The sequence below is a fragment of the Psammomys obesus genome, unplaced genomic scaffold, assembly GCF_907164565.1.
Source record: "Psammomys obesus unplaced genomic scaffold, mPsaObe1.curated_primary_1811, whole genome shotgun sequence".
NCBI classification, from domain to species: Eukaryota; Metazoa; Chordata; class Mammalia; order Rodentia; family Muridae; genus Psammomys; species Psammomys obesus.
Genome location: NW_026591598.1, coordinates 13,652,206 through 13,673,706, shown reverse-complemented (window position 1 = coordinate 13,673,706; position 21,501 = coordinate 13,652,206). Strand labels below are relative to the sequence as shown.

Sequence of the window (21,501 nt, the reverse complement as noted above, 5' to 3'; positions counted from 1 at the left end):
AAGAGCTCCTGGGGAAGCCGAGCCAGCTGTCTTGCTTTTCCACATTCTTGCATTTCTGCCTTGTGATGATTTTTGTATCGGGTGCTTTGGATAGACCTGGTTTTGGGCAGGAGCTCATCAAGCAATCTTCTCTTGAAGGCTCAATTCCCAGCACCCCTTGGCAAGGAGAAAACGAACTGTGGAAATACACTCAGAGTTGGGGACAGCCCACCAACATGTTGCCAGGGCCTGGGGGAAACCACAGAGGATGATGTGGGGTTACAGGTTAGAGAGGGTTAGCAAGGTAAGACCCATGCAGGAGGCAGGGAACTGGAAGGAGGAAGAGACAAAGGGTTCAATAAGCCCAAGGAGGAAAGAGAAGTCAGGGAAAGAGAAGAGAGCCTGAGGTTAGAAACAGTAGGAACAACAGGGGAAAAAAAAAAAACAAACAAAAAAAACCCAAAAAGATCAGTAAATGAGGACATTCAAAAATAAAGATTAGATAAATGCAAGAAGGGGGACAAAAATTAAAAACTAACATTTCAAAGGGAGCAGCGAGGCCTGGAGAGATAGTTCAGAGGTTAGGATGCTTACTGCTCTTGCAGAGGACCTGGGTTCAGAACCCAGCACCCACGAGGTGGTTCACACCAGCCTTTGACTCCAGGGGCCCTGACCCTCTTCTGACGTTACTGGGCTCACACACACACACACACACACACACACACACACACACACACACAAATTATTTAAAATTTAAAGACCAACAAGGTTTAAAAAACAAAACCAAACATGGGGAAAGAGGGAGAAACTATGGGGAAAATATCATTGCCCAACAGAAAAAAATGCGTAAACAAAATTAGATTTGTGTATGACGGAGAATGATGATAAAAACATTACATTTCAGTTTTTGAACTTTTTATCAGTTCTTAGTGAGTTTCATATCAGGCATCCCAATCCCACTTATCTCCCAGTCCCTTTATATCTGCCTTCTGGTCTTGCAATTCTCCCCTAAAAGAAAATAAAAAATAAAAATAAAAATGAAAACCAACAACAACAGTCTTCTTGTGGAAGCTGTAGTGAGTCACAGTGTGTCCCACAGCGCCCCCTTCTGTCCACACCTTCTTGCAAATGTTCACTGCAGTGAGTCGTTGGTCTAGCTTGGGACCTCTGGCTTCTGCTACACTGTCAATACTGGATCCTCACTGGATCCTCTCCGATGTCCTGTTCTTGCCCTGGGTCATGGAGATCCTGTAGTTCTGGATCTGTAGGACCGACCCCTTCAAACTGCAGCGGTTCATTGATGTTGGGCTGGGCCAACTCAGAGCCCTGGACCTGGGCCTGGGTGGTAGCTGAGTTGGCCGGCCTGCCAGCTCTCCCGCACCCACACCACCATAGCCAGCTCTTCAGCACTCACCCAGTGCCACAGCCAGCAAGGAGCAGGGCTAGCTCTCCTGACCTCGGGGCCAGATCTCTCCCCTGCCACAGGTAGGTGGTGAGGGGTGGAGGTGGGGGTGGGGGTTGGGTTGGGGAGGGCATCTCTCACTTGTCCACACCACCTCATGGCAGACGAAGGGAGGGGTCAGCTCCCTGCACTCATGCCCTTGGGGGTCAGCTCACCTATGTCGCCACCACCAGGGCCATCTCTACTGTTTGATGTGTGTGTGTGTGTGTGTGTGTGTGTTGTCTTTCTTGAGTGCTGTAGCTCGTGAGGGGCGGGGCCAGCCTCTGTGCAGCCCTTGGCCATCAACATGGTCCCAGGAGGCAGCCCAGGTCAGGGGCGTCAGCATGGCCTTTGGTGGTAACACAGGCCACGGACATTGACAATGACTCCTGCTGCTGAGACATGTCCCTCAGTGGCAGCACGGGCTGGGACTTCACCATGGCCTCAGGTGGCAGGGCAGGCTACTCACATCAGGCTGTTTCTCTCTGCCCTTGCGTCTCCAGTTCTGCCTCCCTTCACAGTGCTCAGACCTTTCTGCTGCGCTCTCTCTCCCATCTCCCCACCGCATACTTGCAGGCTGTCCTGGCTCCTGCTGCAGGCGGGCCCCGTGGCAGGTTGACCTCTGGGTGCCTTCAGCCACCTGCGTTGTGGTAGGCAGATGACTCGACATTTCATTTTTTAATATATGCTAAAGCCAAACTCCTGCTAAACTTCTAGGGAGTGAAAAAGGAGTAACAAGGGGGAAATCAAGACTTAAAAAGGAGAGGGGCTGGGCCAGCCTCTTAGTTGGTGTTACTATTGCTGTGATTAAACACCGTGATGAAACAGCTCGGGGAGGAAAGGGTTCATTTGGCTTCCATACATACCGAGTCATAGTCCACCAAGGGAGGGTCAGCTGAACCTTTGGACTCTTTCTCTTTAGGCTGTTATTTAAAAGTCTCTCTCTCTGTGTGTGTGGGTGTGTGTTTTAAACAGATTCTCTCTCAGCATGGTGTGACCAAATCCTCTGTCGCTGATTTGTAGGCCAGAGAATCGCTGTCTCACCAGGCATCACTAATGCTGGATTTGAGGTTTGTGAGGGCCCTGAGCATGTCCTGAGGTAGGGCTGCCTGGCTCTCAGGCAGCTTGCTGTAGAAGGGGCTTGTCCCCCCTCTCCCTATTGGGGATGGCACGGCTGAGACCGCTCAGTTCACCTCTCCCCATCACTCTTCTCTTCGGCCTGCTCTTTCCCAGTATCACTTCCTTTGTGACTTCCTGAAGCTCTTCCTCTGTTTCTGTCTGGAGTAAAGTCTGCTTTTCTTATTCCGACTCTCTCCTTCCCTCCAGCCAGCATCTTACTTAGGGATCCTGTTATTCGTCTCCCTTATTTACCCAGTGTCAACTGTTCAGCCTGGGCGAGCTGCTGAAACCTTGATACGACTGTCCACATAATCCCTTCCTTGCCAAAGCGGGGCTGAAATGGGCAGTTGAGCGGGCAGTCCCACCATCCCACCATCATCAGGAGGTGCCCGCACACAAGCCCAGATGCTCAGAGTGGCTGTGGGTCACCAGAAAAGGAAGATCTGGCCTGCTCTCCAGAAAACTGTGCTGTTCACTGCCTGTGAACTGGAAAGCCATTGTGTTTAAAGTGATGGCACTGGCTTAAAACCAGGACACAGGGAGATGGCTCAGGGGTTACGTGAACTAGCTGCTCTTCTGGAGGACCTAGGCTCAGCTCCCAGCACCCACCCGGCAGCTGCAGTTTCAGGGGATCTGACACCTTCATCTGGCCTCTGTGGCACCACATTGTGACATTTCACCCCAATGACCCCGTTCTTGCTGTGGACTGAGCCATCCTGCCCCTCAGTGTAGGAAGCAAGTACTCAGTACAGAGGTGGGAAAGCATTGTAGCACTTGTCCTGGCCTGCTCACAGGTCAGGAAGACTGAGCTGAGACTTGGATCTGCCCAACCTGTGTCTGGGTCTGCCCGCCAGCAGTCTGTGGTGACACCTGCTGCAGGTGCGACGCCGCGGAATCCCCGGGTGTCGCCAGGAGTGCCACCGGAGGCTGGCGCCCTCCTGGAGGGCTGCTGCAGTGAGATTTAGGGTCGCCACACCAAGACATCCTTCTGTGAGCCACCATCTCCACCGGGTGAGCTCCCGGGGCAGCGAGTAAGCGTCAGCCTGGGGATACTGCTCAGTGGTAGCGCACTTGCCTAGAACATGTGAGGCCCTGGGTTAGCGGTGCTCGGTGGCCGAGTCCTCCAGCTCCTGTCCTTGCAGGGGACTGAATGTGATGGGCCAGGCACCAACATCAGAAGCTTCCCCAGGGATGTGGAGGTACCAGGGACCTGTTTAGTTCTGAACCTCCCCGCCCTTCTCCCCTCAATTCCCCACTATCCTGTGGTGTCATCTGGAAGCGGTGTACCCCAGACCCTTTTCTCGGGGTCTCCTTTTGGGGACTCAGTCCAAGATCCCTGCATTCCAAACTGCTGCACGCATACCAGTGTCCACCAATGATAGTTCTTTTTTTTTTCTCTAAAAATAGATCTCTTTATTTAAAGGTTTTGGGTGTCATACCAACAGATATTAGTGTATCATTTAAATAGGATATAAAATACAGTGCAAAACCTGGACAAAGAATACAAATGTGTAAGGAGGGTGTACAGCCTCAGTGTGCTGGAACCGCACACCACTGCAACTCGGGTTTTTGACCTTGATGTCCTTGTAGTCCCCAGATGCTACGTACAGGGCTATTATGTAAGCGAAGTGCTCAGCGCACGTCACGAACTTCCGTGTTGATCATCACGCCCTCTCCTTGGGCCTCCCACAGGCTTTTTGTCAATGACGTGCTGGCTGAAAGGAGCTGGGATTTGAGTGGCTAAAGGGCACAGGCTAGATCAGAAAGTAAACACTGGGGAACGCTCTTTTAAACAATAAGGCAGACAATCAGAAAGGACGGACAATGCTGCCTGCCGATCACTTCAAAGGATTTCTGGCAGAGCAACTGCGGAGCAGCTCAGAAAGGACACTGGCCTCGGCTGGGAGAAAGGACACCGGCCTCGGTTTCCGGGAGCTGGTCCTGTGCTAAGGCCTTATTCACACATGCGTTTGTTCTTGTGGGCTCAATGATAATGTCAAGCACCATTGCAGGGAAACCCAGGGAGGTAGGTGTGTGTGTCGCAGAGGTGGTCACAAAGGCCTCCTGTCAGTTAGATGACTCTTGGGGACACACATAAGTCAGGTGACCTAAAAAAGCCGCCTTGCTGCACCCGAGGCCCTTGGAAACAAGGCAGATATGTAACGAGGACAGCGCTTTAAGAACTTTTTGTTAGCTGGGGACCCTCAACACACGTCCTATGCAAAGCCACCTCAGCAAGGCTACGGGTGCCGAAGGGGAGGATCCTGGAGCCCCAGAGGATCAGATGCCCGGAAGGCCTCATTTCTCAGTCTGTGTGTTGCAACCCCTTTGGGGGTCAAATGACCCTTTCACAGGGGTCACCTAAGACCATTGGAAAACACTACTATTGGAAAACATTACTGTTGCTGGCAGTAGCAAAATTACAGTTATGAGGTAGCAATGAGAAGATGTTATGGTTGGGGGTCACCACAACAGGAGGGACTGTCTAAAGGGGTTCACAGTATGAGGAAGGTTGAGAATCACCGCCCTAAGGTGTTTTCTCAGATGAGTTCTGTAAGGCCGTGGCCTGTCTCAAAACCGCACAGCACCATGGGTAAAGCGGTTGTGGGCTCTTTTCTGACTCGTGGACTGTTTGGATCCTCAGCCACAAAGACTTTGGTTCTGCAAGTGACAGCTCTGCTCCCCTGCAGGCCAAGGACACACACTGAACATTCCTAAAGACACTAGTTTCTCAAACGCCAGGACCTCATCTTGACCCCAGCGGTAAAAGGAAACAAAACCGTCACAGTGCCATTCAAACAGGACACCAAGCCAGGCGTGCAATGTCTGTCCTGCCCCACCAAACCTGGGTCTTGGAAGGTGGGCTGTGTTTGAGAAAGACGCAATGTTGGTTGGGTTTTGGTTTCAGGGAGGCCCTGACTAGAAGGTGTAAAGGTGACAGGGAAGAAATGGGATGACCCAGAGGGTAAACAGGTTGGAAGGTAGGTGTTTTTGTCACTCTTGTCACTCATCGTTGGTGAGAGAAGACTGGGGTCTCCCAGGAGTCTGGATAGATGACGGATCCTAATGCTCACACAGTACAAATGACACTTCACCTGAAACTGCCTGATCCTCACCATGCCCATGTGACAGCTGCAGAAGAGGACACTGAGATTAGGAGTGGCTTGCTCAGGTTACCACTGGTAAACCGCAGAGTTGGGGTTTGGACCGAGGTCTGTTTTGTGAAGTGCCTTGCATGGCTTCTGGACCAGAGCGTGGCCATCCTTGGTGTCCACGGTCACCTGGCTTCCCCGGTTTAATTCTGTCCAAGAATGGTTTTTACCAGGTCTGTCATCCTGGGACAGTGTGGGCAGACTGGAACTCAGCTAGTCCCTGACCACAGCTCCATCCCTCTCACAGGTCACCTTCAGCAGGCGGGTCATTGGAAACGGTGACATGTTACAGCTCAGTCCAAGTGACCAAGTGCCTGTGAGTGATTGCCAGGAAAGGCCAGGACCTTGGCTATCTCAGGAAGGAACATGAGTCTTGGGGATGTCTCTGGTCCCTGGAAAGTGCACTAGAGGTAGCATGGATGGACCGCCAGGGCCAGCTCACCTGGCCATGTAGTCTCCCAGTATCCTACATCTGTCCTCTGTCCTCTGCAGGCTTGGAGCACCCCAGCAGTCAGCGCTGCTGCCCTTGGGCTCTGATTCCCACTCCTCCTCCTCTTCCTTCTCCTCCTCCTTCTCCTCTTCCTCCTCTTCCTCCTCCTCCTTCTCCTCTTCCTCACCCTCTTCTTCCTCAGGATTGCTGTCCCAGCAGAAAGTCAGCATCTGAAGAGAAACTGGGGGCTCCCCAGGAACCAGAAATTTCGGTGGAGGTAAGGAATCCCAAATCCTCCACCCGGAGAGGTCATCTTTCAGGAGTTCTTCCACAGTGCCTGAGTCCTCAGAAAATTCCAGGCGCCGGAGAGGCTCCGGGTGCCCATCTCCACCAGGCTCCTGGTCTGCTTCCTTCGTGTCCAAACAGCCGGAAGATTCAACTTCATCTGTGAGTGAGGAGTCCACAGTGCTGGGCCAGCTCCTGTCTGACGAGTCCCAGGCAGACGAGCCTTCACTCCCATCTGGGGGCGTCCAAGGGCCCCCTGAGTCCACCCCGGATTCATCTGCCTCCGTGTGTCCCGTAACCTGGAGCTTCTTCGTCAGGAAGAGGGGCTGGTCCAGGTAGGGTTGGACGCTGTCGCTGTCATCGGTGTCCTCGTCTTCATCCTCGATGCCGTCCTTTTCTGGTCCTGCCTGTAGTGTGGTGGGGTCTCTGACCTGGGGGACTGGTCTCATCCTTATGGTCAGTTCCTTCTGGGGACAGAGGATCAAATCACCTGCGAACTCGGGTCCACTGGGCTGAAAGGTTGCCATTGGGTAGCTGTACTCAGAAAAATCCTGATGTAGGAGGGAGAAGGGAGAGAAGATGATTTGGGCTTCTTGAAGAATGACTGGTTGAATCTGGGGTCCCCTAGCCACAGCCCAGATGGACTCAAGCGTTAGTTGTTCCTTTGGGAGGCATTTCCAGGGAACACCAGGGCCATGTGCGCGGGGGGGACGGGGGGAGGGGGAGAGGAGTATTGCTTGAGGGGGCTGTTCTCTAGCAAAATCCTTAATTGGTCTGAGGAGCCTTTGCATACAGGCACCTCAGAGCTCGCCAATGAGAGAAGGCCGCTGCTTGGAGTGTTATGGGAGCTACTGATGGTGTGGAGATGTCCTTAGCTGCTGGCTTGGGAGCCGGTGCTGGTTGCTGTGAATAGGCAGCCTCGGGACTGAGTCAAAGCACTGACCACAGACATCACTGCCCAGAAAGTTGGCCTGGGGTGAGAGGGAGGATACTCTACAGGTCTTTGAAACTATTCCCTGCTATGACACAGGGACACGGGGAGTCTGTCCTCAAAGCCTCTCATTCCCTGATATTGAGAGTACCACCTGTGTCCCAGCTCTTCTCTGACTTCTCTAGGTCTCCCCCTTCCCCCAGCTCGCTCCTGGGTTCTGACAGGATTTAGCACCCCGAGACTGACCGGGGGATGCTCAGCCTTGGTCAAGAGCCTTGAACAATGCTGTACATCTGTACCACCTGCCACGCCCCACACGCTCTGGCCCTCTCTCCTGGCTCTCAGGGCTGACACAACCTTAGCAGAGGTGAAGGGACTGAGGCACTTCTCCCTGGCGGACCAGCTTGCTGTTGGGTCTGCAGCTAGAGGGGAATGCACTGCCAGAGGTGGGAATTTAGACATGGAGGCAATGTGACAGCCTGGGCCAGTTCAATATTCTATGTGCAGCACCGGAAACTCAGCCCCACTTCCTGCTGCTCAAACCCCCACGTCTATCCACCCCTCCATGCCCTCTGTCCACCCGGACATGCCATACCAGTGCTTGAGGCGTCTTCACCCACTGAAACCAGGGGTCCCCTTCCAGTTTCTTCCAGATCACACCTGCCACAGCTGTTGCTCCCAGCAGAGGCAAAAGGAAGGGCAGTGCCAGGACAGCCCAGTTGGTCCCTAGTTGGGGAGAGAGCACAGAAACTGCAGACAGAACAATGGCTCCAGTCCCTCAGGGTAGCAGGGGCTTCAGGTGAGCATGCTAAGGGAATAAGCCCATTCCGGTGCGCACCTAGGCTCAGAGAGGTCGTGTAAGCTGCCCAGAGACACACAGTCACTGTGCTCGAGGTGGGATCCCCATCCGTGAACCTTCCTCTCAGTTTATACTTCCAGCCAGTCAACCACGAAACTGCAGAAGTCCCAGAGGGAAGTCGCACCCACCTGGGGCCTTGAGGAAGATGCAGCTGGGTTCAGAGAAGAGGCTGTACTTGGGGACAGTGAAGGTGTAGACGGTTCGGGCGCTGAGGCAGTGGCGCCCGAGAGCACCGTGCTGGAGAGGAATCTGCACTGGCTGGCCGTGTGGAGTGTCAGGAAACAGGGCCTGTTCGGAGAAGCAAGGCTGCAATGGGCACACACAGAGCGGATGGGTACGTGCGGGGGGGGGGGGGGGGGGCAAGTGGGGGGGGGGGGGGGGCGGGGCGGCTTTCATTTCTCCTCCTTGTACAGGGCACTGGCGTTCCAAAGCAGCCTGTTACTTGGGGTCACTCCTGTGTAGCTCACCAAGGCCTGGGGGGGGGTCCCCACTTCAAGAGGGGTTTCTACAGGCCTCCAGTTCGGGTCTCCGAGCGCACGGGAGACGACCGTCACTCAATCACTGCAAGCTTGGAAGCTGCCTCAGCTGCCTGGTGCAGTACAGGGCAGGGGCAGGCGGCTAGTACGGATGGAGACCTGCCCCGTGGACAAAAGGCCTATCAGATTCCAAGGACAGAGGAGAAAAAGACGGTAGAGCAGCTCACAGTCATATTCTTCCCATGCTGACAGGGTGATATACTGTGGGATAAAAGGTAGCAAGATCCCTAGTTCAGACCCAATAAAATAAAATAATAAAATAAAAAATAAAATAAAATAACGTCTATAACACCAACACTTCCGAGGTGGAGGCAGGAGGGTCAGGGGTTCAAGGTCATTCCTGGCCACATAGCAAGTTTAAGGCCAGCCTGGGCTACAGGGAGTCCTATCTCAACTGCCTCCCCTCCCCCTAAACCTATTCATCTGTAGCTTAGTGACTTTATGCGACTTGGGGTCAGAGTAAAACCCCTTGCTGCCAAACCCGATGACCTGAGTCCTATCCCTAAGAACCAGGAAGTGGAAGACGAGAAGCAACTTCTAAAGTTGTCCTCTGACCTCCAGACACACGCCGTGGCCTACGTGCCCGCCACAGAACCACACCCAAAGTAAACACATACAATTAAAACAAATTAAATGACATGTGTGGCTCATATTATGCTTCTTTTGGACAGTGCCAGTTAGGATATTCATTTTTTTTTATTGACTTACAAAAATCACACATATTTAATCCCGAGCATGGTGGCCCGTGCTTGTAATTCCAACATTCATTCATTCAGGAGCCTGAGGCAGGAGGACTGGGTTTGGGCTAACCTGGACTGCATAAAGAGACCCAGACTTAAACAAATGTATGTGTTGTTGGGGTATGGTGTGATATGTTAATATTCATGAGACTCTAGAGGGCGGAACCACTTTCCATCCGCATCTTTCGGACCACAGGTGTGAATAAGAGCCACTGAAGAGTGAGTAAGGGCCCCTGCTATGCCGGTCCCACCCAACCACCCACTTTTATAAACAGGAACCCCGCAAGACCCGCTTTCCCCCATATTGTCTCCAAGCGGCTACTTTTGAGTTACAGCCGCAGCGCTCAGACCCTGGGGCCACCGTGGCAAACGTGCTGGTGGTTTTCTAATCTGTCATAAAACTGGATGTGCAAGGAACCATCCCTGGTCGTCTCTGGGTGCTGCTTCTTCGCTTGGAACTTGTTTGGATTTTCAGGGCTTTCTGAAATGAAATCTGCTGACTCGGAGAACCAGTCTCCTGTGGTCCGAAACCCCAGCCACACTTTTACTGGGGTAAGAGCTGGGGAGAGACTCGGTCAGTGAAGTGCTTTCTGTGCAAGTCTGAGGACGTAAGTTCGATCCCTGGCACCCATGTAAAGAGGTGGGTGGGCCTGTTATCCCGGAGCTAGGGAGGCAGAGACAGGATCATCATTCCTAGGCTTGTGGCCAGCTAGCCTGGCTTAATCTAGAGAGCCTGGTTCCCCAAGAGACCCTGTCTCAAAAACATAAGGAAGGGTATTAATCCTAGCATTCGGATCTTTGTGAGTTTGGGGCCAGCCTGGTCTAGATAATGAGTTCAGGCCAGCTGGGGCTACATGGGGATTCCTTGGGGCTGCCACATGAACACATATACAGGTGGGTATTGACTGACACAGTCAAGCGAACATGTCCCCGGGCCTCTGCCCACCCCAACCCCCGCCGCGAGAAGGCAAGGCCTATACTTTTCACAACCACGGTGAGAACCACGGTGCGAACCACGGTGCGGTTGAGGCCTGTCCCTTGAAGGGCAGAGTGACTCCTGCTCCATCTCCTCAGCAGAACACTCCCATCGCCGAGGATGACACAGGCCAGGGGTGCTGTACACTCACCAAGGACTGTCCAAATCGGGGAGGAGACGGGGCTCAGGATGGCTTGAGGGCGCCTACCTTGTCTCCCACGCCCTCCTTCCAGAACTCCACCTGGTACTTCAGGTCCACCGAAGGCATGCAAGGCGGCAGCTGGTAGGTGGCACTGACCCTCAGCATCGCCTCCGTGTGGGTGAGCACAAGAGTGGGCGGGGCTAGCTCCACTGTCAGAAACAGAATTGGACCGACCAGTTAAAATCCTCGGGGGGGGGGGGGGGGGGGGGGGGGGGGGGGAGGGTGTTTCCATTATCCTGCCTCAGTCCTGCCCCATTAGCATTTTTCAAGTATCTATTGTGCTGCAAGCTCCTGCCAGCCCTATCACCTGCCTCTCACCGACCCTGGATGGCAGCACAATCCCGCTGTGTGTCACGGCACGTCAGTGCGTGCGTTATGCATTGTGCATGCACCTGTGCGTGTTAGGCGAGAGTGCCTGTGGGTACATGTGCAGAGGTCAGAGGTCGATGTGTGCAGTCGCCTTCTGTTGAACTCCACCTTATGCTTTGAGTCAGGGTCTCTCACTGAGCCGGGGGGGGGGGGGGGCGGCTCACCGAAGCATTTGACCTCTGAACTCTCTCCCAAGCCTTCACCAGCTCAATTTTTTTTTTTTAGGTGTATAAATGCACGCTTATTGGGAGCAGCTCTTGGCTGCCATGCAGGGGGAGGGGGAGAGAGAGAGAGAAAGAGAGAGAAGCACACACAGAGAGAAAGAAGAGAGAAAGAAGAGACACAAGAGAGGAGAATGAGAGAGAGAGAGAGACACCCTTTGATACAGTTCCTCATGTCATGCCGATCCTACCAACCATGAGATTACTTCTTTTGCTTCTTCATAATTGTAATCGTACCACTGTTATGAATTGTAATGTAACCATTTGATATACAGCTCCAGTGGAGGTCGAGACCCACAGGTTGAGAACACCTTCCCTAGACGCTATCTGTTAGCAACGGATGGATGTTGGGTGGGAGTCTGGATCCTTCTGACTTTACACAAGTCTGGGTCATGGGGAGCTGCAAACACCAAACAGTAACCTCACGGAATGTAGCTCTGTCTCCTGCTGTCCCGGAGAGATGAAAGATGAAAGATGGAGGTGGGATCTGGGTTAGTCAAAGATGTCCAGGGAAAGCGACCCAGCACGATGCACCCAGACACGACACCAGGTGCCCCACAGGGCTGGCTCTCAGGCAGCTGCAGGAGACCCATAATTCCTGAGACGCCTACATCCAGACACCTTCTGTGTACGAAATCGAAGAGAGCTGCTGGCTTCATTTCTGCTCACAAGAGGGAGGCTGGCAAACCTCCCTGGCTGCAGGCGCTTGTGGCCCATGGCGGAGAAGGAAGCCTGCCTTGCAAGTGGGGTCACTGGGAGTCAGGGAGAACTGGCTCAGAATGCCGCCTGAATGGCACGTGTTGGCCTGGCTGGATCGTAAAGCTGCGTTTGCCACTGTCCCCCTTTCCCCTTTTTTCCTAGTCTCTATTTCTGTTACTGTTCCTTCCCCTCCCACATCTTCCTTCCATAGGGAACAGAGATGGTTTCCTTCAGCCTGGACAGTTCAGAGGTGGAGAGGAACTGTGCCCAGAAGCCCTGCTGACTGGATTGCACCCAAGACACCGACACTCGGGTTCAGACACTGCTGGGAGATCTTGGGATGTGAGTTGATGTTGTAATAACAGGCAATTTTGGGGGGACCTTGACATGGGCTGAACAATTCTACATTTGCAAAAGATGTGAGGTTTTTATTTTGGGGGGTGGACAAGAAAGCCCACGACAGGTGAGACCCCTGCCAAAGATGTTCCGTCCCAGTCCCTGCGTGCAGCCAGTCTGCTGTGCCATTGGTGGGTGGAAAAAGGAATTTCAGTTAAGGTTTTTGAGCCTTGGGCCATGCAGGTGGGGTCAGGGCCTTCACAAGCAGAGGACTGTCTGCTCCTGGCAACAGATAGAGGCAGAGCAGTGGGGAAGGTGTTGAGATGGCAGAGATGACTAGGGCACAGCTGTGTCACTTCCGATTAGAAGAAGGGGGCGGGCGTGAGGAGAAGCAAGCATTTTCCGCAGTTTGGAGGGAGAGGCTCCTAGCTGATAAGCGAGGAGGGGTCAGGGACCTCAGCCTGGCAACCAGAACGAGCTCAGAAGTTCATTCTGCCCCTGGACGTCTACAGTGAGATCCAGGCTGAAGGGCCATGAGACCCGGGCAGAGGTGGGTGAGCCGCTGGACCTCTGGCCTGGAGAAGCCAGTCTGACCTACCTTTAATATTTATTTTATTATTTTTGTGTAAGTATGTGTGTGTGCAGGTAGCAAAGGATGCCAGGAGGTGTCAACTCCCATAGAACTGGAGTTGGGAGCCTGACAGGGGTACCAGGAATCAAACCCTGGTCCTCTGCAAGAGCAGCAAGTGCTTCTCCAGCTCTGGGACCTACCTTCAGAAAGGTAATCCAGGTAGCCTGACTCCACCGGTACGGACCTGCCTCTCCCAGCAGCAGCCGCCTGCACTCGACCTTTGAACTTGTTGTACAGGTCCTGTCCCTTCAGGCACATCAAGGGACACACCAGAGCCTTGATCCCTGCACACCGCTCCACCTTTTGCCAATGGCCGGGACTGGAAAAGCTGAGGGGGAGACAGAAGACGGTGGGCCATGGACTCTTCTCTGGGTAGGAGGACCTACCAAATCTATAGCCCACCCTTTGGCCAGAGGCCTCTGGTCCATCTGCCTGTCCGTCTGCCCAGCCAGGCAGCCACTGGCAGACAAAGGTGGATGAGAATCCTGCCTCTGCCTGTGTTATCTCTGGGTCCTTCCACACAGGACGCTGCCCCTCAGTCTCATTCGCTAATATTAGTGGATATTTTCTGTGTGTGGATTTGCTCAGGCATCCGTAGGCCTCCTGCTGTATGCCAGGGGGTCATGTTGGGTGCTGAGTGGATGGTGGCGGTGGGGGGGGGTACGGACACGTAGGGCTTCGTATGACCACTACATCCTCAGAACACAGAGGTCAAGGAAGTGATCTATACCCAGGCACTATTCCAGGTACCAGCAAAGCATGGCGGCTGAGGTCCTGCCTCCCCAAGCTACTCATAGCTGATGGGAGGGAACAACGGATAGCCGTCACAACCACAGGGTAAATCCAGGAGCTGGTGGAGGCGGTGATGAAATGATTAGCATGGCTGCTTTCAAAGCGCAGCTCAAAAATGGTACCCCCCAGTGAGGAGGAAGAGGAAACTGGGCGATGGAGGGGGAGAGCAGGAGAACGAAGGCCTGAGGTGGGGCGCTGGGCAGTTTTTGTCAACGTAGTACAAGCCAGGATCCTCCAGGAAGGGAGGGAACCTCAAAGGAGAAAATGTCTCCATCAGATTGGCTTGTAGGCAAGTCTTTGGGGCATTTTCTGGACCAATGATTGATGTGGGCGGGGAAAAGCCTCCTGTGGGCGGAGCCACTCCTCAGCAGGTGGTCCTGTGTTGTGTAAGGAAGCAGAATGAGACCGCCAACAGTCTCTGCTTCAGGCCCTGCTTTGAGTTCCTGCCTTAACTTCCCTCCACGATCACCTGCGACATCCTGACGCATAAGCCAAACAAATCCTTTTCTTCTCAAGTTGCTTTTGGTCAGGGTGTTTACCGAAGCAATGGAATCCACGGCAGGGCAGGCGAGGAGGAGTCTGGCATATCCGGAGCAATGTGAGAAAGCCAGAGAGCCACAGCCTCGTATGTAAGGGAGGGTGAGGCCCAGGTGGATTGGAGAAGAAGGGGACTGGGCGGTGGTGTCAGGTCAGGGGCCGGGAAGGTCTTGGTCAGGAGCGTGTATTTATCCAAAGTGGGATGGGAAGCCACTGAACATTTAGATGGGGGCTGCTGAGGTTTGAAGGTATGAATGCTGGAATTTAAGCCCCAAAGGGGCGCCTTCTGGGTATTAAATCATGAGGACGACATGCCTAGTAAGGATGCCCTTCTAAATATTACTTTAGTAAGGGCACAGATGGAAGGCGTGATCTTAGGAGTGTCCCTCTTCACACACCACATCTGCTAGTGCTTTGACCTCGGGCTCCCTAGCCTCCCCAAATACGAGAAATAAATAGTCACTATCTCTAACTCACCCAGGCTAAGGCTCTTTGTTAGAGCTTCATGAACAGGTCAAGGCACGCTGAGGTGATTTAACTCATAATTTCAGTAGGTCACCCTTGGAGCTGGCAAGATGGTTCTGCAGGTAAACCTGGCCACATATGTCTGAACCCTAGAACTCATGTAAGGATGGAAGTAGAGGCTGGGTGTGATGGCCCATGCCTTTAATCCCAGAACATCACAGCTGATGATCTCTGTGAGTTCAAGGCCAACCTGGTCTACATAGTTTCAGGTAGCCAGGGCTAAATATTGAAACCCTTTCTCTAAAATGGACGGAGAGGTAGGTAGCTAACTAGCTAGCTAGATCCCTTGGGAGGCAGAAGCAGGGGGATCTCTGATTTTGAGGCCAGCCTGGTCTATAGAGCTAGTTCCAGGACAGCCAGGGATATACAGAGAAACCCTGTCTTGAAAAACAAACAAAGGAAAAGAAAAGACGCAACATACACACAGACACACAGACACACAGACACACACACACACACACACACACACACGCATGATGGAAGGAGACCCTACAAAGTTGTTCTCTGACCTCCACACATGCACTGCGACACTCACACCTGTGCGCACACACATAACAATACTACGTTAAAATGCCTTTTCAAAGAGGAATCTAAAATCGGAGCAGGAGGCTGCAGCGGTGTCGAGCGTGAGAACAGGTGGACACACTCAGGAGGTGAAGCCTGTGGACCGTGCTCAGAGCTCGGGTGCGGAGCGTGAGGAAGTCAAGCACAGCCTGATGGATGAGCCGTGGGAGAGTAAGAAGCTAAGGTAAGGATGATGCAGCAACAGCGCCACCAACCGGGGGCCAATTGCTCGACGCCTGGGGGACGTTTGTCAGACCACTGCAGAGGGTGATTGATCCTGGTGAGGTCCCGCTATGTCACTGTCAACTACAGACCCACCTCCCTCTGCCTACCCAAGCACAGCGTTGAAAGTGTGGCCCGATTTTAGCCTACTATAGAAAGTGAGAGGTTGTTAACATAAAAAGGAGCCAGAACGTGAAGATTTGTATGAGTCCTAAGCCTCAGCCTATCCATACAGCGAAAGAAAGAAAGAAAGAAAGAAAGAAAGAAAGAAAGAAAGAAAGAAAGTTAGTTAGTTGAACGTGGCAGTGAAAGTTAGTTGAACTTGCAGCACTTGGGAAGCAGAGGAAAGAGGATAGGGAGTTCTAGGTCATCTTCCACTATTTAGTGAGTTCAAGGCTAGCCTGAGCTACAAGAATCCCTGTCTCAAAACAAGTGTTCTGGAGAGAACATCAACATTTGTGGCTGGAAAATCCTTTGATAAAGAATTCACGAATTTTTGAGACTGGAGAAATGGCTCAGTGGTTAAGAGCACTTGTTACTCTTTTTTTTCCCCCCAAGACAGGGTTTCTCTGTGTAGCGCTGGCTGTTCTAGACTCGCTTTGTAGACCAGGCTGGCCTCAGGCTCAGAAACCTGCCTGCCTCTGCCTCTCAAGTGCTGGGATTAAAGGCGTGCACCACCACGCCTGGCTAGAGTGCTTTCTACTCTTGCAAAGGAACCAAGTTCAGTTCCCAGCACCCACACGGCAGCTCAACCACCTGTAAGTCCAGTACCAGGGGATCTGTCACCATTTTCTGGCCTCTGAGGGGACCGCATTGGAGCACTTACCCACACACAGGCAAAACACTTACATACACGGAAATAAATAAATATTTTTAGGAAAGAATTCACGAGTGGATGCAATACATGGATGCAATCAGCTCCCTCAGCAGAAAAGAAAACTGGAGATGGAATTACTGAGGGCACAGAGACCAGAGAAGATGAAGTAAGTTGGCCAGGGGGAACAAAAGAGTTATTTGTATGTTAATCTGCATTATTGTTTAGGACAAGAAAAGATGATTGTGCGACCAACATGGGGCGAAGGCAAGGCTGTCTCCCCAACCCCTGGGACCCAGTCATTGCCAGAACAGGGCTGCCCACAGCAAAAAACGGGGAGAGTGGGCCAGCAAGTGGGACTCAAAATTCAGGACTGCCAGCCCAGTGGCCACAAGGCCAGAACACTGAGCTAAAAAGGATTGTTTCCAAGGTCCTTGGATGGAGCCAGGCATTGGTGGACAGCATCTGACTTGGGAGTCAGAGACAGGAAGATCATGAGTCCCAGGCCAGCCCTGGACTACACGGTGAGTTCTAAGCCAGTTTAGGCTACATAGAGAGGAGACCCTGTCTAGAATATATCAACAGCTGGAAGCAGTAATCTGAGCTTTCAGGGAGGCAGAGGCAGGCGGATCTCTGTTCCAGGCCAGCCTGGTCTACAAAGTGAGTCCAGGACAGCCAAGGCTACTCAGAGAAACCCTGTCTCAACCAATACCCAAAACTGTTGGTATAATGTTCTTTTGAAATGTATACACCTTATCCTTGTTCATTCAAATGCTGATTTCCCCCCCCCCCCTTCTCTGGTTTCAATCTGGATATTGCATTGTGATACTTATTCTAAGCATCCTGTCTCAACTTTGTGTAAACAGGACAAAATAAAGCAACTAGCCACAATGTTGTACAATGGGAGGAGCCAGAGGACAGAAAAGATGGGAGGAGCCAGAGGGCAGGAAATGAGTGAGAGGAGAAAAGGCAAGAGAGAGCGAGGAGAGCAGAGCTAGAGGACAGATCTTGGAGGACGTGGAGCATGAACCAGACCTAAGATTTCACAAAAAGCAAGTATAATGTGGGAAATCTAAATGTTAGGAAACTATGAGGGCTTAGGGGTTTAAGAGGGAGTAACTATTGCTCAGCATTGTGTTCTAGGTTAACTAAATAAACCCAGTCTCTGTGTGGTGATTTGGTTATACAGCTGTTTAGGAGGACAACAAGCAATTACCAGAAGATATATCAATAGCAAATATTATTCATTACTTACAACACAAAACCAACCAAACAAAAAAACCAAAAAATGCCAGGAGCCAAAGCTGTTTGCTGAAGCCAAAGTCAAACAGCGAGCCAAAGCTATTTAGTGGAGACAAAGCTATTTACTGAAGCCAAAGCCAAATAGTGAGCAAAGTCATTTAGTGGAGACCTAAAGCTATTTAGTGAAAGAGTTACCTAGGACCCTAAATCATGGGTGATAGATTTGTGAGGACATCTGTCTGTTAGTTTTAGAGCATCTGTGAGATATCTTAAGAAAACATCCTTACGGTATCTTGCAGGTGCAATATTCAAGCCATGAAAGCACTCTTGCTATCTCCTGCAGCAGTAATTTAGCCTTCCCCCTTTCCTGCCTTCTCCCTATATAAATTGGGTAAAAATTTCTAATAAACGAGGCTTTGATCAGACAAACAGACTTAGCCTTCATTTCTTGTGTTTCCTGTTTCCTCCCCCCCATTCCTTCCACCTCCTTCTTTAGGAACCCGTCAAAGTCCCGAGGGTTGGGACACAAAAATGTCAACAAAGCTGGGCAGGGTGTCAGATACCTCTAATCCCAGTATTTGAGAGGTAGAATTTCTCAGGTTTGAGGCCATCCTGAGCTACATAGTGAAACCCTGTTTCAAAAATCAAATAATCTGGGGCTGGGTTTGGGTTACTGCTGACATGGGTCAGCAGTAACGAGTACTTGCTGCTGTTGCCGAGAACCAGAGATCAGTTCCCAGCACCCACATCAGGCAGCTCACAATCACTTACAACTCCATCTCTAGGGTATTCAAAGCCCTCTTCTGGCCTCCATGGGTACTGCACACATATGCACACACACACACACACACACACACACACACACACACACACATACACACACACACCTGTTTTTGAGGGGCTGATTTATTTGTTTATTTGTTTTCTTCGTGTAGCCGTAGCTGTCCTAGAACTCACTTTGTAGACCAGGCTGACCTTGAACTCACAGAGTTCCGACTGCTTCTGTCTCCTGAGTTCTGGGAATAAAGGCTTGTGTCATCACCCCCAGCAATAAATCTTTAAAAAAAATGAATCAAACAAAAACCTTCCTGGAAGTTGCCTCACCAGGTTTGATGGCATTGATCACTCTCTTGGGAATGGATGTGGAAACGCTCCACCATTTCAGCTTAGAAGCTCATGACTTCATCTGGTTTCTGAGATCCACAGACGGAGACTAACTTTGCCTCAGCATGAGTCATATTCTAAATCATACTCACACCTGATTTAGATAATATTTACATGAAACTTTGGACTTACAGTGATGCTGGAGGGAGGGAAGATCTTTGGGGCTGTTGAGAGAGTCATTGTGGGTGCATTTTGTCTATGAGGAGAACATGAGTTTGGGGGAGTACTAACAAAAGCATACAACAGCCACAGCAAACTGACACCCCCCCCCCAAACTGAGAACAACCTGAAAATCCACTGAGGGGAGAATGATGACGCGAATACAAGTACAGTCACGATTGGAATAGTACTCAGTGATGACGAAGAAATGGACGGATGTAGGCCGAGACACGGGCGAATTCCAGAAAGGTGTTCAGTAAAACCAGTCCAGGGGCACACCACACAAATCCAGGACGTTATACGATAGCCCAGCCTGGTCTGGAATTCGCTCTGTTGTTTATGCTGACCTCATACTCAGACGACTCTCCTGCTTCAATCTCCTTAGTTCTGGGATTGCAGGTACCCCAGCTACATGGAGCACCACAGCTGGTCACAAATCCACTGATAAGAATTTTGGGCACATGCAGCAAGATTGACCCACCGTGTCAGAGGCAGATGGGCAGCTGTCCAGACCTGGGGGCCGGCGACTGATTGTCAAGTGGCCTGAGAGGACCTCCGTGGCTAGTGGAGATGCTTCCTACCTTTGCTGTGGGCGTGGTTACATGGATACACCCACGGGGAGCATTTTGTTCTATGGGTGTACAAATTTTAACTCAAAGGTGATGACTTAAACAGAATATACAAGCTCAACCAGAAAACAATAAAAAAATGTCGCTTCCACCTACAACCGTGTCAGATCGATCTTAACTAGGTGCAACCAAGATGGCTCAGCCAGTGACATTCTCGCTGCACACGCCTGGCGACTCAAGCTCAGCCCACACGGAAGGGGAGAACCGACTCCACAGAACTGCCCTCTCAACTTCATGCACACCCACCCATACAACCCCCAACACACTGATAAAGAACCAGTTTAGTGAACGCACATGGAATTAAAAAGTCAGTAACGAAATCTACTTGGAGAACAAACAAAAGATATATAGGTAAATAACTAAATGCAATGTTCTACAGAAAGGCGAACACCTAAGCGAGCAAAAGACCATCAGACACAGAAATGAAAGGGTTTCCCAAAGGATAAAACCAAAGCAAGAGAACGGAATGCGGATGACTAAGGAAAATTTCCTGAAATTAAAAAAAAAAAAGACTTGGGGACCAGAACTTTCTAGAGACTTTGAGCATCTAAAGACATACATCAGCTCAGAATCAGAACCAGTGGCAGACATCAGCACCATCCTGAGAAATGAGCAGACTCTAGAGCAGGGCTTCTCAACCTGTGGGCCTCAACCTCTTTTGAGGGGTTGGGGGATGGTGTCAAATGATCCTTTCACAGGGGTCACCTAAGACCACTGAAAAACGCAGGTATTTGCATCATGAGTCATAACAGTAGCAAAATGACAGTTACGAAGTAGCAACAAAGATGATTTTATGGTTGGGGCGTCACCATGCCATGAGGAACCATATTAAAGGGTCCGCAGCATGAGGTACGTTGAGAAGCATTGCTCTAGAGCAGAGGAAAGACGCACAGAGGCTGTCCTAAGATTGAAGTATAAGAGAAAGAAGCTCGGTCAACAGGAAAAAATAAGAAAAAATCCCAAAGAACCAAATTTAGGTGGCAAGTGTCAGGTTGAATGAATGCATCAGCCACTCTGTCTGAACAGTTACACATACGTGACTGTGATTGATACCAGTGTTCGCTGGAGAGCTAAAGCAAGAGCTGGGAGAGACTGGCACAGCCACAACAAAGAATCTGGTCTCTAAAACCTTCCTCAGGGTTGGTGTGTAGCTCCGTGGTCACATGCTTGCGTAACATGCATGAGGCTACTGGGATTGATTTGAAAGAATCAGACTAACTTTGTAACCTGTATTTCTTTAATTGCCTTATAACTTATATTTTCAAGTTTTAGGCTCATGTTAATTAAAGCCTCTTAGTGCTTCTCCAGAGAGCTGAGGAATGTAAAAGTTCCTGACATTAGCTATCTGTGAGGGCAGAGATAAGGAAGAGAACAAGCAGAGATCTCTACTAAATGGAGAGAAACACACCAGCTGGCAACTGTGAGATGAGCTTTGTTTGGAAACTGGGCCAAATGGCCCCAATCCTTCTCCTGACCTTTGATCCAAAGCCTGTAACCCCCACTCCTCAGAACAGACACGGGATGAGTTAATCACTCTCCCCCTTTAACTGTGGCTATATCTCATATGGTAGGAAATTCCAAACTGACTTGAAGATCAGATATTTACGACAGGGCTGACCAGAACTACAGGTGCCCAGAACCAACCAATTATTTTAAAAGTTAAACACCTCATCCAATCATGAATTGCCAAAAAGGCAACCCCTAGAATATTCCCTGTGCCTTGTCTTTTAAAAACCTAAGGTCTTTGTCTCCCAGTGCCACTCCTTGCTGACCAGAAGGGGTGACCCCATTGCGCAATGGTCAGAATGAACCTCTTGCGATTTTGCATCGATGGATTCCTGAGTTCTCTTCATACCTTCTTATATTTAGGCTCTTTCTGGGCCTAACAGATTCCCAACACGGAAGGAAGGAAGGAAGGAAGGAAGGAAGGAAGGAAGGAAGGAAGGA

At 51.1% G+C, this 21,501-nt stretch overlaps 1 protein-coding gene across 1 annotated transcript in view; it reads right to left on the bottom strand.

The window, feature by feature from the left end:
• Positions 1 to 3,930: 3,930 nt before the first annotated feature.
• Positions 3,931 to 21,501, bottom strand: part of Ifnlr1 (interferon lambda receptor 1) — a 21,842-nt gene continuing 4,271 nt past the window's right edge. Inside the window, exons 3-7 of the mRNA XM_055611270.1 lie at positions 13,047 to 13,234; positions 10,657 to 10,799; positions 8,325 to 8,484; positions 7,933 to 8,063; positions 3,931 to 6,957 (exon numbers count right to left, since the gene is read on the bottom strand). Of these exons, the coding sequence (XP_055467245.1) occupies positions 6,130 to 6,957; positions 7,933 to 8,063; positions 8,325 to 8,484; positions 10,657 to 10,799; positions 13,047 to 13,234 (1,450 nt within the window). The 3' untranslated portion in view covers positions 3,931 to 6,129. The remainder of the gene's footprint in view (positions 6,958 to 7,932; positions 8,064 to 8,324; positions 8,485 to 10,656; positions 10,800 to 13,046; positions 13,235 to 21,501) is intronic.